Here is a 13,631-nt window from a genome sequence, read left to right as displayed (position 1 = left end):
TCTCTTGTCGGGATTCGTATTCAGTTAGTAGCGTCCCTATGTTGGACACGACTTAGAGGCTATTTGTACAAGTTACTTATAACTAGATGGCTCACTTTTAGCGATTGAATTGTTATTGTTTCCCCTGGGGCTATTGTGGTTAGTTACAGGAATGCGATCTATCCCTAGAAGGGCTATGTTCTGCCTACAGGGCTATATGGATACCTAAAAGGTTTATGAGTTGCCTACGGGGATATATTGATGCCTAGAAGGGCTATGAGTTGCCTACAGGGCTATATTAACGCCTAAGAAGGCTATGTGCTTCCTACATGGCTATGTTGTTGCCTAAAAGGGCTATAAGTTGTCTATAAGCTATGTTGATGCCTAAGAGAGTTATGTGCTGCCTACGGGGAAATATTAATGCCTAAGAGGGCTATGTGACTGCCTACGGGGCTAGGGGACTACTAATAGGGGTATATACACTGATTGGCACTTTCCGGGCTTATGGGGGCCTGAGTAGGTGGTCTTGTCTGCTATTTGTCCCTACCGAGCTTATGGGGGATTGGTTAGGTTGTTGTTTTATTATTTTTGATAAGTTTAGATTTAGGAGCAGGTCGGTATACTTATTTTATCCTTGATTTATTTATTGGATTATTCCAGTATATTAGGATACTTGCTCATAGTCTATTGCCTTTCATACTCTGTACATTATTTTGTACTGACACGCCATTGCCTAGGGGCGCTGCATTCATGGATGCAGGTCCCGACAGACGACCGAGTAGACCTCCTCAGCAGCAGGATTGACTTCTATTCAGTTGGCTAGCCCCTTTCCTCCAGAGCTGCCACAGTTTGGAGGTTTGTTAGCTTTTGTTGTATATATTTTTATGGGTAGGCTGCGGCCCAGTCCCACCAATCTTTATTACTCTTAGAGGCTTGCTATTGACACCCAATTTTGACCCTCCATAATATAAATTAATCACCGAGCTTCTTAAATTCCAAACGAATTGAAATAATTGACTTTATAAAATTTTAAATTTTTTTCAAGTCATTTTAAGTAATTTGGTCATTATTATAATTCTTAAAAATTTAAAAATAATTTATATATTCTATATAATTTTGTATATATTTCTTATGTTAATATTTAAAAATCGTCTCAAAATTTTTTTAGTTTTACTTGAATATTTGGTTGATTAGTTTAGCTAATTTATAGTTTATATTTTTGAGTTAATTAGTTTACAATTAAACTAATTATTTTAATTTGTTAATATTAAGAAGTTTGTAAATTAATTGTATTAATTCTTAACAAAGTTTGGCTATTTTTTTTAAAATTTTCAATTGACTATAATTTAGATTCATATGGTCAAACCTTAATTCAATTCCCAACCACAATTTTGTTTTATCCTAAACCCACTTGTAAGACCAAGTGTTGGACCTTTTCTTTTCAATTTTTTCAACTGACCCAATTCCTTTACTTATTTGTCAGCAACTCAATTCTTTCTCTCAGCATACGATCCCAATTCAAATTCCCAATCCAACTCATTCTCAGCCCAATAATATCGAATCGGCCCATCTCTTCACCACATCACCCACAACGTTCCAATACAACTCCAGCAATACGTACATACACATACCAAATCAACCCCACTCTACTTCTTCTTCCTCACCACACGAGAACAACAAGCAGAAGGTTGCGAACAACAACCCCATTTTTTTCTTCATCGCAGCGAAAATCACGGACAGCAACAGAAAATCGCGAAAAACCAGTACCCTCATCCAACTACCCTGCAGAACCCATAACCCTAGCAATCTAATTGATCACTTCGTCGCCCCCTTTTCCCCCATTTCATGGAATTCAACTTTTTCCCATCCCCTTTACTGTTGCTTCGAAAATAGCAGAAGAAATTCAACTTTTGTTTGAATTCTCCAACGAATTTCCCCCCTAAATCACCACATCTTCCCCTATAAATAACCCTCTACCCTCAGTGATTAGAAAAGGTATTTTTGAAAGTTGGATTTTGAGGGCAAGAATCTACCGAGAAAGAGTTTTTCAAAGCTACAGGAAGTTACATAAAAGATACACCAAAAATATAATTTCTTAATTTTTTTTTTAGCCTTGTTCGTGGTTTGCTGGATTTCTCAAAGAGTCGTGTGGTGGTGGGAGCTCGTCGTTATTCAAAGCTCGTCGTTCCTAGTTCTCTGCCTCTCAAAAGGTAATATCTAATTTCAGCCCATGTCTCTTTATCCTTAATGTGTTGATTACTTGATTCTCGACTGAGTAACTGTTCAAATGTTATGATTTGGGGAGCATTATGACTGAATGTTGGCTGTAAATCGGTAATATGGATGGTCTGATCACTCGCTTAGTTTAGTTATTTTGATTTCGATTCTTTTTTTTTTTTGTTGTTTGAAATTCGATGACCCCTTTTGAGACTGAGATTATTTATTTCCTATTAGTTTCTTCTTATTTCATTGAGTGATCTCATCTAGTTGACCATGATTTAGCTCAGTTGTGAATTTTTCGAGTCCAGAATGTTAGTGTTCTCAGTCTAATATACGGGTTTGTTTTCATTTATTTTAGCTAGTATAAATAATGTGAGCTGAGTAGTTTACTTCCCTTTCTTACGGTGTTTGCTCTATCTATGTTCAACTAGTAGCTCTCAAATCTCATTCGTAATGGCATTAGTCGTATAGTCTTCGTCACTTTTGATGTTGAGTTAATTTACTTCAAGTTTGTCTTAGCTTAACCAAGTTAAGATTGAGTCAATAAATTGATTACTTCAAGTCGCTGGAGTATTCATTTCGCGTCTTTTTACTGCTCCATTTTTCTGCTTTTGTTATTTCGCTATCTAATATGATATGTTTGAATCAAGTATTGGCCTTCATTTTATCAAAAAAAAATTACCAAAAGTTGTTTGCTATTTACAGTGGTTTCCTTCCAACTTTTGGTTTACTTCTAGTTCTTGTCTTTTCCCAAGTTGTTAGCATTATTTGCTACCTTATTCATGCTATGAAATATATTCGTTACACTATAGTAGGCATGTTGCTAATCCTCTTTTATTCGTAAAAAAAAAAAAAGCATACTTTTCAATTATTCGCAGTTTACAGTGCATTGAAAAAAAAATCTTTTATTTATGTCACTTTATTTTCTCTTTAAGTTAAATTATTGCTTGTTTGCCATGACTTATTTCTTAAGATTCAGTCTTCTTGTACTATCATATGCTATGATTTGAACTCGATGACATCGATCCCAACTTTGGGGTGCACGTCCTGGCATATTTGCTTTCTGTTATTTATTGTTGATAGAGTGTATTTCCCCTTTGTTGATCATTTTTGGCTTAATCCGAGTCCAAACCACATGGTTCATGAATTAAATTTTAGCATATTTTTGTTGTTTGGAAGGTGCATTTAGATGAGCATGTGTTGTAAGGTGGAGTTAATTCTCCCTAGGTTTAGGTTTATTCCACCAAAGTCATCTAGATCCCCTGCTTAGCACAATTTATTTGGTGCATGTTGATCATATTGGAATTTTAAATATGTTCTTTTCCTCACGACATTTGAACCTACACTAATATATTTCATCTTTTCCGTTGTATGTGAATTCCCACTGAGACCATTGTGGACTCTTTTCCCTCCTCCATTACATTTCGAAGTAGGCCATAGAGGCCTAAATTCATTCTTCTTCCTCTCGAGTCAAGTAGAGAAGATGATGGACAGATTGAAAGTAGCAAACAGGGTTGGAAACTAAAATTGCAGATCTTGGAAAGTCTAAAAGTGAGCTGTATACATGATGTATACAATATTATACGCTGATATACAGGTTCAGTATAACAAATATGCGGCCAAAAAATGAAGATACAGGTGGGAGGCGTCAAAGAAAACTGTATACAGTCGGTATATGGGTTGATATACAGGAAAAAGGGCTAAGAAACGACCGATAAACACTAATATACATCAGGTGTATACAAATACAGGTTTAAGATTAAACCCAAAAAATTTCAGCGAAATTGGCCCAAAAGGAGGCCCAAATTCAATTTCTCACTTACTCTTTAATTATTTAATTGTGATTATTTATTGTTTGTTGATTAACTCTAACTTTATAATTGTTAATTAACTTAGTTGAATTCCCCAAAATATGAACAATTTTCCAGTGTTGTTTTGTTTTTTTAACAAATCTCATTTTATCAACTCTTGTATTTTCATTTATAATCTTTAGTCAAAAAAAAATTTTATTAGTTTAAAATAGTTTTCATATTTTGATTAACCAAAAAATTATTCACATAAAAAACCAACTAATCTAGTTTTATTAATATTCTAATCACTTGCAATTTAATTCAAATGTTTCATTTTGGGTCCTTTCTCTAAACAAAAAAATAATAGAAAACTGCGTCATTTATTTAATTATTTTCTCAAAATTAATCAAATATTGTAAGTTATTATTTTTATGTTAAATCATTATTTTCATAAAAATAGTCAAATATATTTTAGTTAAGTCGCAGGTCAACTGCATGTTAGTGGACACTTCGAATACTTAAACCCTTTTCGAAGTGTAAATTGAACCCCGAACCCTCTTTGGTATTTTCAAATGATTTTTTTTCTGTTTAAATCTTTGAAAATTATAAGTCTTCTTAATTTTTGTAAAAAATTAAGTGGCGACTCTTTTCTAAGTATTTTTCTCAAATTGTTTTTATACTTAGAACATTTCAAAAAGTGATTTCTCTAAAGGTTAGTAACATTACGGCATAACACTTGCAGACTAGTGTGTGGGGTTTATAGCTACATTATGGCCATGCTGGCCTTGTTTGTTGGTTTGCAGAGGCTTGTTAGTTGTGTGATGAATTGTCTTGTTATATACCTACTTTCAGTTTTGGTATAGAGATAATGGTGGCCTTGACAGCCCAATCAGGACTTCTGTGCTAGTTGGCAATTTCTTTAGATGAACTCTTGGGAGTAATTGTTTCTTTTGTAGATCTGTTGACAGAGATCTTGTCGGTCGAGTGCTTAGTTTTAAGTTAAGATATACTTGTTTGTTTTCTTGATTGCGTGTGGCTATTGGTTTAGTAGGGTCGGATCGGGCCTGAGTTTTGGCATTAGGAGCCAGTTGCGCCCCTTGAGTTTGGGGCGTGACAGGTACCCTCCGGTAAGGTCAGCACCGGAGCGAAAGTAAGCTTATCTTTCAACTTTTGGAAGCTTTTCTCACAAGCTTCCGACCACACAAATTTAGCCTTCTTTTGAGTCAAAGCCGTCAACGGAGAAGCAGTGGACGAGAAACCCTCAACAAACCTCCTATAGTAACCGGTCAAACCTAAAAAACTTATAATACGGTAGGAGTTAGAGGTCTAGGCCAACATTTGACCGCATTCGTCTTCTTAGGATTTACCTCAATACCCTTGCTCGACACAATATGACCAAGGAAAGCTACAGACCTTAGCCAAAACTCACACTTACAAAACTTTGCATACAATTGGTGGTCTTTAAAGACTTGCAATACAATTCTCAAATGGTTCATCTGCTTATTTTCACTCTTTGAGTAGATCAAAATGTCGTCTATAAACACTATCACAAACATATCTAGATAGTGCCTAAAAACTCTATTAATTAGGTCCATGAATGTCGCTGGGGAATTTGTCAAACCAAAGGACATTACTAGGAACTCATAGTGACCATATCTTGTTCGAAATGTCGTCTTAGGAATGTCAACCCCTCTTACCCTTAGTTGATGGTAACCCAAACGAAGATCTATTTTGGAGAAATAGTTAGCCCCTTGAAGTTGGTCAAACAAATCGTCAATTCTAGGGAGAGGATACTTATTCTTTATAGTCACCTTGTTCAATTGGCAGTAGTCTATACACATCCTAAGGGAACCATCTTTCTTCTTTACAAACAATACCGGAGCACCCCATGGAGAGATGCTTGGTTGAATAAAACCCTTGTCTAACTCTTGTCTAACAAGTCCTTGAGTTGCTCTTTCAACTCTTTTAATTCGGCCGGAGCCATTCTATAGGGAGGGATAGATATGGATTGTGTATCTGACAAAAAATCAATGCCAAAGTCTATTTCCCGTTTGGGAGGAATGTCGGGCAAGTCATTAGGAAATACTTTCAAAAACTCACTCACCACAGGAACCGACTCTAAAGAAGGGGCCTTGGACTCAACATCCATAACCCTAACAATATGATACAGGCACCCCTTGGAGATCATTTTCCTAGATTTTAGACATGAAACTAATTGACTTCTAGGAATAGAATTCCCCCTTTTCCTCTCTAAAATTGGCTCTTTTGGAAATTGAAATTTGACCACCCGGGTCCTACAATCTATTGAAGCATAGCATGCATACAACCAATCCATTTCCAAAATTACATATAAATCAAGCATGTCTAATTCTACCAAATCAACCAAAGTGACTTTATGAGACAAAGAAATAGGACAACTCCTATAGACTCTTTTTGCTACTACCAAGTCACCAATCGGTGTAGATACCGAAAAAGGTTCTTCTAACACATCGGGTAGCATTTCAAATTTCATAGCCACAAAAGGTGTAACAAAAGACAAGGTGGCACCGGGGTCTAACAATGCATAAACATCAATGGAAAAGACTTGCAACATACCCGTACAACATCCGGGGAGCTCTCTTGGTCACCTTGGGTTTTAAGAGCATAAAAACATTTTTTTCTTGGAAGCATCATAATTTGAGCCACTAAGAGGGACTTGCTTGCCCTCTCTCCCTTGAACCTTTAGCATGGGACAATCTCTCATCAAATGCCTGTTCTTCCCACAACCATAGCAACCATCCGTGCCAACAAGACACTTACCACCATGCTTCTTACCACACTTTGCACAATTTGGCCTATCAACATAAGAACCACCACTATTACCTCTTTGTAGCTTAGTGTTAGAAAACCTATCTTTGTTGACCCTCGGTGTGCTACAGGAGCCTTGGTTGGAGAACATATTCTTGAACCTTGGTCTACCTTGATTCTCAAATTTACCCTTGGAAGAATTCCCATCGTCGGTCATTGCCTTCTTTACTTCTGTATTCACTTGCTTGAGCTTTTGTTCCTCAATTTGTTCGACATGAATCATAAGACGTGAAATATTCATACTTGGGATGAGCATTGCCGAACGACATTCATTGACTACCAAATCGGATACCCCCATTACAAATTTGTTCATTTTGGCCCTAGAGTCCGCCACTAAGGTTGGGGCATACTTAGACAATTGGGTGAACTTAGGGCTATACTCTTTCACACTCATACCTCATTGGCGAAGGTAGGTGAACTCTTGCATCTTTCTTTCCCTCAACTATAGGGGGAAGAACGTATCAAGGAAGACCGACTTGAACAATCCCCAATCTATCGGTCCCACTCTTACGGGTCTCTCATCCTTCCATTGCTCATACCAAACTTGAGCCACATCTTTCAATGGGTAGGCGGCTAGTTTCGCCTTTTCTTGTGGAGACACTCTCATAACATCAAGCACCTTAAACACTTCATCAATAAACCCTTGTGGGTCTTCATCCACTTTGGAGCCATAGAACATAGGGGGATTCATTCTTATGAAATTTCTTATCCTTGAAGCGGTTGTATTTGCATTAGGGTTCACTTGAATTCTAGCATCCCTAGTGACTTGAGTCGTTAAAGCATGAGTCAATGTTTGGAGAGTCGTTCTTATTTCCACATTTGTCATAGCCCCCTCATCATTAGGAGCTTGAGAAAGTTGAGGACCTTGGGAGGAACTCCGTCATTCACAATCTCATCTTCCATCCTTTTTGCGGCCGCCCTTCTTGTAGTCATATCCTACATGCACAAGAAAAGGGTTAGGAAATGGACTTCATAGAGTTAAAACTCTAAGGCACGACTAAAGAGTAATGAAAGAAGTGAAAGTTCCTAAACATCTTATAGCCTTTCATTCATAAGTGTGGCGTGCTTCGCACTCATGAACAAGACTCTACTAGACGTCGTTCATAAGACATCATCCTAGAATCATTCTAAACTTTGTGCTCTGATTACCAAGTTTGTCACGACGCAGGGGTACCCCCTAAGTGTAACACGACGTACTTGACCCCGAAGGAGTCTCATACAAGTCCTTAGCATAATCATAAACATAAAGTCATAGAAATGATGCGGAAAATTTAAAACTTTTACAATCGAAGTCAACTTCTTTTTTCATAAATGAAAATAAGAGTCTAGACCTTGTCTCAATCACCATCTAGTACAATAGAGAATACAATTAGGGTCAAGGCCCTTTACATCAATAAAGTCTCAAAAATATAAAGTACAATAGAAGCTAGAAATGAATAATGTCTTGTCCTCAAACCATGAGGACACACCAAGCTTAAGGAATAATCAACCCAAGCTTCACTTGAAGGAAGAAGTACGTTTCAACAACCGAAACCTACACTCATGGTAAATGTAGAAAATATGGGTTAGCACAAATAATGTACTAAGTATGGAAACCATACATAAAAATCCTTGAAACACGCATAAAAGGGACATTTAGTTGAAATCATGCATTTATCAAGTTTAAAAGCCATTATGCACATTTATAAAGAAACATAAGTCAACCAACATATAAGCAACCCAAAGCAATACTAGTGCAATGCAAAGGTAAGATCCTATAACCCTACCAAATGCTAAGTATCACATTTAGGTCACCAAAAATATACATATCTTACTTTTGCCTCATACATAACCAATATTCATAAGTAAGGAGTTATCCATGTTCATAACTTGTAACAAGTAAAGTCAACCATAAAATCCATACATATCTTACATACATAATCCATAAGTCTTCATAACATAAGAGAACCTCACCATAACGCCTCTTAAAGTCTACTTGCGCAATGTATAAGTGAAGTTTCATACCCCCACTCATACTAAGTAGTACCTCTTAAGAAGTCATAATTAAAGTCCATGTTCTTATCATAGTTCATATTCGTATCATATATGGAAAATAACATTAACCGACATAGACCATGTGAGCTACATGGAATCCGGTGTCTTACTCCAACACCGAAAAAATATGTCCTACTTGCCTAGGGTAGAACTTACATAATAGCTTTTATGTGGATCCACTAGCTAAAGACCTATGTGGGCACATAGTTATGGGATAAGAAGATTGCTACTAGAAACCTGGACTTTGTAATGTAAAAGGTTTCCATCTTATGAGATAACTTACATTGGGAAGCCGGACTTTCTAATGTAAAAGCTTCCATCTCATTTTCATATTCACTCGATGCTAAGCCTAATTCCCTTTAGTCATATTAAGTTTTTACTTAAATTCATGTTCATGAGAGAATGCACTAGGCACTCAAACAACTTACATCATTATTCATAGATTCATTAGGTGAGGATGTCCTTTCAACCTTAGAATCATCAACATGTGAGTAAACATTTCACATCACATTCATAGTGTGTCATGAGAATGGTCTTTCAATTAACACAGTAAGCTTATCATAAACATACATACATACATACTTCAAGCATAATCAAGTGTAAGGGTATAGGGAAAAAGGATTTTGCATCAATACCACAATTACATAATAGTTAGAGGATCATCACTATCTAAGTGAATCACAAGTTCATATACAATCTTCATCAACATGTATAAACCCTAACAAGTTACCCTTCAAGGCTATGAATCAAGATCAACCCTAACTTACAGAATTACCATATTAGATAGAGGGATATCATAATTCAACAACTTAATCAATGTAAACATAATCAATTGTCAAGCTCCCATCATCAATCAAGTCATGCCATAGTTTACAATTTAGGAAGAAGGGGGAATCATGAGTCCAAGAGAGATTTTCATCATAATTCAACAGTACTCCAACATTCCAATCATAAATCATCATAATCAACCATAATAAACCATAATTAAACAATGGAAAATGTTTTGGAAGAAGGCCCATGATAATAGATTGAAAACCCTATGTTTGGGGGATGTGAAATCTTAAAAACATAGTTTGAAGGGGCTCTTTGGGTGATAGCTACCCAATGATGAAAAGCATATATACCTTGACTAAGAAACTCTAAGAAATTTGGGGAAGAACCTTGAAAATCCACAAACCCTAGCTTCAATGGCTAATTTCTTCTTCTTTGTGTCTAGAGAGAAAAATATTGAGAGAGAAGGAAGTTTTTTTTATTTCAATTGGGTGTTTGTGAATAATGACTTAGTCTTGTGAAATTTGACTTAAAAACAACTTATATACTTCTCCTAAAAATACTCAAAACTACCCCACTTTAATTGGACTAAAAGGGAAATGACCCAGCTAACCCTCATTTAACTCACTTTGTCAGCGGCCACGGGCCACCTTCATGGGCCGTGGTGTGGACCATGACCTGTGATCCTGCCCGTGAAGGTGAGACAATGGCCATGTTTTTGGAGCACAAGGCTCATTTGTCCAAGGCATCCTCACGAGCCCCTTCACGAGCCATGAAGTGGACCACGACCCGTGGTTCTGCTCGTGAGAGGTGAGGCATTATCTAGCCTACCTCATGCCCCCAATCCCCCAATCCCCTATGCCCAAGTCTCTTTCACGAAGGGCTCCACGGGTCGTGGTCAAGACCACGAGCCGTAGTCCCTTCCGTGAAGTTGAGGCAGTGGCTAAGGTTTTGGGTGGCCACTTTTCCAAGGCCAAGGGAACTTCATGACCACCTCCATGAGTCGTGGAGTGGACCACGATCTGTGGTCCCTCTCGTGAAGGTGGGGCAGTGTGCTCCTAGCTAGGGGCAGCCTTGGCCTTTGGCCTTGGCTTGGCCCCTTCGCCTTGGCATTTGTCCCTTGGTCTTGACTCAAATAACCTTATTTTAACCTTAAATGACTTAGTAAAATTTGGGGAGTCATTTTACGACTTTTAACCTTACGTTTAGGCTTAGTTTAACCTATCATTTTTTGGGGTGTTGCAAAACGAGATTCTGAACGAATCTCGAAGTTCATTTTGAAAACTTTTGTGACTTGTATGAATTGCTGGTTTTTGTTGTCAGGTGCACTGCATTTTGTTCATTGCGATCGCTTGGTCTTCTCTTGCGATCGCGTAAAGCATTTTCTATATGCATTACAATTAAATCTCAGTCGCAATCTCGATTGTCAGCGTAAGTGAGTTGACCTTTTTAACTCAACTTGATCACTAGCTTTTGTTCATCGTAATCGCAATGAGCATTTTATACCTCGGAAAAATGTTTTTCAAAATTAGGTTTTTGACCCTATTTCACCATTTTTGGAGTTTGGGGTGCTTTTGTGTGGCGATTTGAACACGGTTTTTTGAGAACAAATAGCTGGATAACAATTCATAGCCTTAAATCTTCATTTACCCATTGTTATTAATGAATTTAAGCATTCAAATTAATGTTTTTGGAATGATAATTTGTGATTTCTTCAAAAACCCAAGAACTTGATAAAATGATGATTGTGTAATGATTTTGACTCTTTTTTTAAAAAAAAAATGGAAAAGGTCCTAAAATACCCTTGAACTATGACTTTTGGTACAATAATACCCTTCGTTAACTTTTCAGGCCAAAAATGCCCCTGACGTTTATTAAGTAGATTCGGGTTGTGGGTTGGAAATTTAATTAATTAGTTTATTTTAAAATCAACCAATAATATTGTGCCACATAATAAATGAATTTTGTAATTATATTTTCAGATAGAACCGTTTAAACTAAGGGTAATTTAGAGCCGAAAGGTTGACGTCAAGGACATTTTTGGCCTGAAAGTTTAACAGAGGGTATTATTGTACCAAAAGTCATAGTTTAAGGGTATTTTAGGCCATTTTCCGTTTTAAAAAAATGGTTTTCACCAATGTGTTACAAATGCCTTGGATAACATTTTCAAGTAAAGATTTTCGATTTCAAATCTCATTTTTAGAACCAATTTTTTAAAGTGTATGATATATGTGTTGTTATTTCCGAAATCTTATTGCGACTACTTGCCGGATTAGATTGTGTTGCTTTGGACATTGTTCGAAAAGGAAAAATTGAAGTCTCAGATTGACTTTTGATTTAATAGAAAGAAGTGAGCTTCTAAAACTTGTAAACTTTGTAGAATCTTGTATTTCCCTTCATTGTGTGTGTTGGATAGTGTCGGCAAAATGAGCCCATATTTTGATAACCCGTCCATATTTTAATGGATTGGGTGAGTGACTTTTTACATGGGTAAAATATGTGTTGATACCCATATTCAACCCATTAAAATATGGGTAAAATATGGATTAGCCAAATGGGTTATGCTTCTAACTTTTATTCACTCAAAATTAATGATATCACTAAAAATATTGTAACTTCTCTTCCTTTTTATGTTCTTGTATAGAACTAATTGTTTTTCTCTATAATTGAAAAGGTGAAGTCTTTGGCCCTCCAAAAATATATATATTTAAATGTACATTTATTTTGTTAATTATAATTATATTTATTTATTTAATTAATTAATTTTATATTGAATAATAAATAATAGTGTAAAATAAGCAAATCATGTATTAGTATTGACATTGCTTAAAGTGCATTAAGCATGTTTTAGTCCTAAAATGCAAATATTCATTTACTTTGAAATTAAAAATATTTTCCCCTTGTCATTACATAAATTTATTTTATATTGAAAAGTTATAGGGTTTTTTTTATTTACTTTTATGATACAATAAAACTAAATGAAGCATTTTCAACAATTTTCATCTAAAAAAAGACTAAAATATTTTCTCCATGTTGAATTCTTAAGTAAAGTACTATTTGCTCATGAAAATATGGATAAATATGGGTAAACTAGTATTTTACCCAACCCATTTGTTACCCAATCCATTTTTACCCATATCAAATATGGGCGGGTTGAATTATTATCCATTTTATGTTGACCCATTTTCAACCCACCCAAATTTGATCCAACCCACCCATTTGCCACCACTAGTGTTGGAGAATAATGAGAATGAGTTGATGGGTTCAATTATCCCACTTGATCGATTTTAATGAATAAAAAGTGGAATTAATGAAAAAGACAATGTGTTGATAGTTGTGCTTTGTGTATTACCTTGTTGTGGATCGCCCTAATTTGTTCAACAGTATATAAATTTAAGTGTCTATTTGTGCACACACAAAGTTGGAAGGCGTAGATATATATAATATGAGGCCAAGTAAAATAACATGTTTATGTATTATACCGAATTAGTGCGATCCGATTTTTTCTATTTTGTTTTTGGTTAAAACGAAAATCAAATCAAATTTTGTACCAAACCTAACGAAGATTACTTCAAGAAACTGAAACAGAGAGGAGCATAAGAGTTACTTACATTGAAAGATGAAAGTGAGAACAAAAGAACAAGTAAGATGCTTGAAGAAAGAAAAGTTTTGGTATGCATCGCTTTAGTGTGAAAAGAGAGTGTGAAGAGTAGAATGTTTGTTTGATGCACAAAATTTATAGTACTGAAGATGGTGGGAGTGTGGGGTTAGTTCTTGCCTCTAATTTTTACTCGCTCTGTTCAAAACTCACACTTTTCTGAATGTCATGAAAATGACTGCCAATGCAATTGATTTCACGTGTTATGTGAGTAAAATGATTATGCTTAATCAAGAAATATTCTCTTGTTCCTGATTATACGTACAATGATTATATACATTAACATCATGGTGTCATGATGTGAGCTATTTTTAGAAAAATCGTATAGGCTT

At 35.9% G+C, this 13,631-nt stretch overlaps 1 protein-coding gene across 1 annotated transcript in view; it reads right to left on the bottom strand.

Annotated features, from left to right (window-relative positions):
- Window positions 1–13,360, bottom strand: part of LOC125824759 (polygalacturonase non-catalytic subunit AroGP3) — a 48,159-nt gene extending 34,799 nt beyond the window's left edge. The window contains exon 1 of the mRNA XM_049504108.1: window positions 13,253–13,360. Coding sequence (XP_049360065.1) covers window positions 13,253–13,321 — 69 coding nt within the window. The 5' untranslated portion in view covers window positions 13,322–13,360. The remainder of the gene's footprint in view (window positions 1–13,252) is intronic.
- Window positions 13,361–13,631: the final 271 nt, after the last annotated feature.

The sequence above is a fragment of the Solanum verrucosum genome, unplaced genomic scaffold, assembly GCF_900185275.1.
Source record: "Solanum verrucosum unplaced genomic scaffold, falcon-dt-bn FXZP01000200.1, whole genome shotgun sequence".
NCBI classification, from domain to species: Eukaryota; Viridiplantae; Streptophyta; class Magnoliopsida; order Solanales; family Solanaceae; genus Solanum; species Solanum verrucosum.
This window is presented reverse-complemented; position numbering and strand designations above follow the sequence as displayed.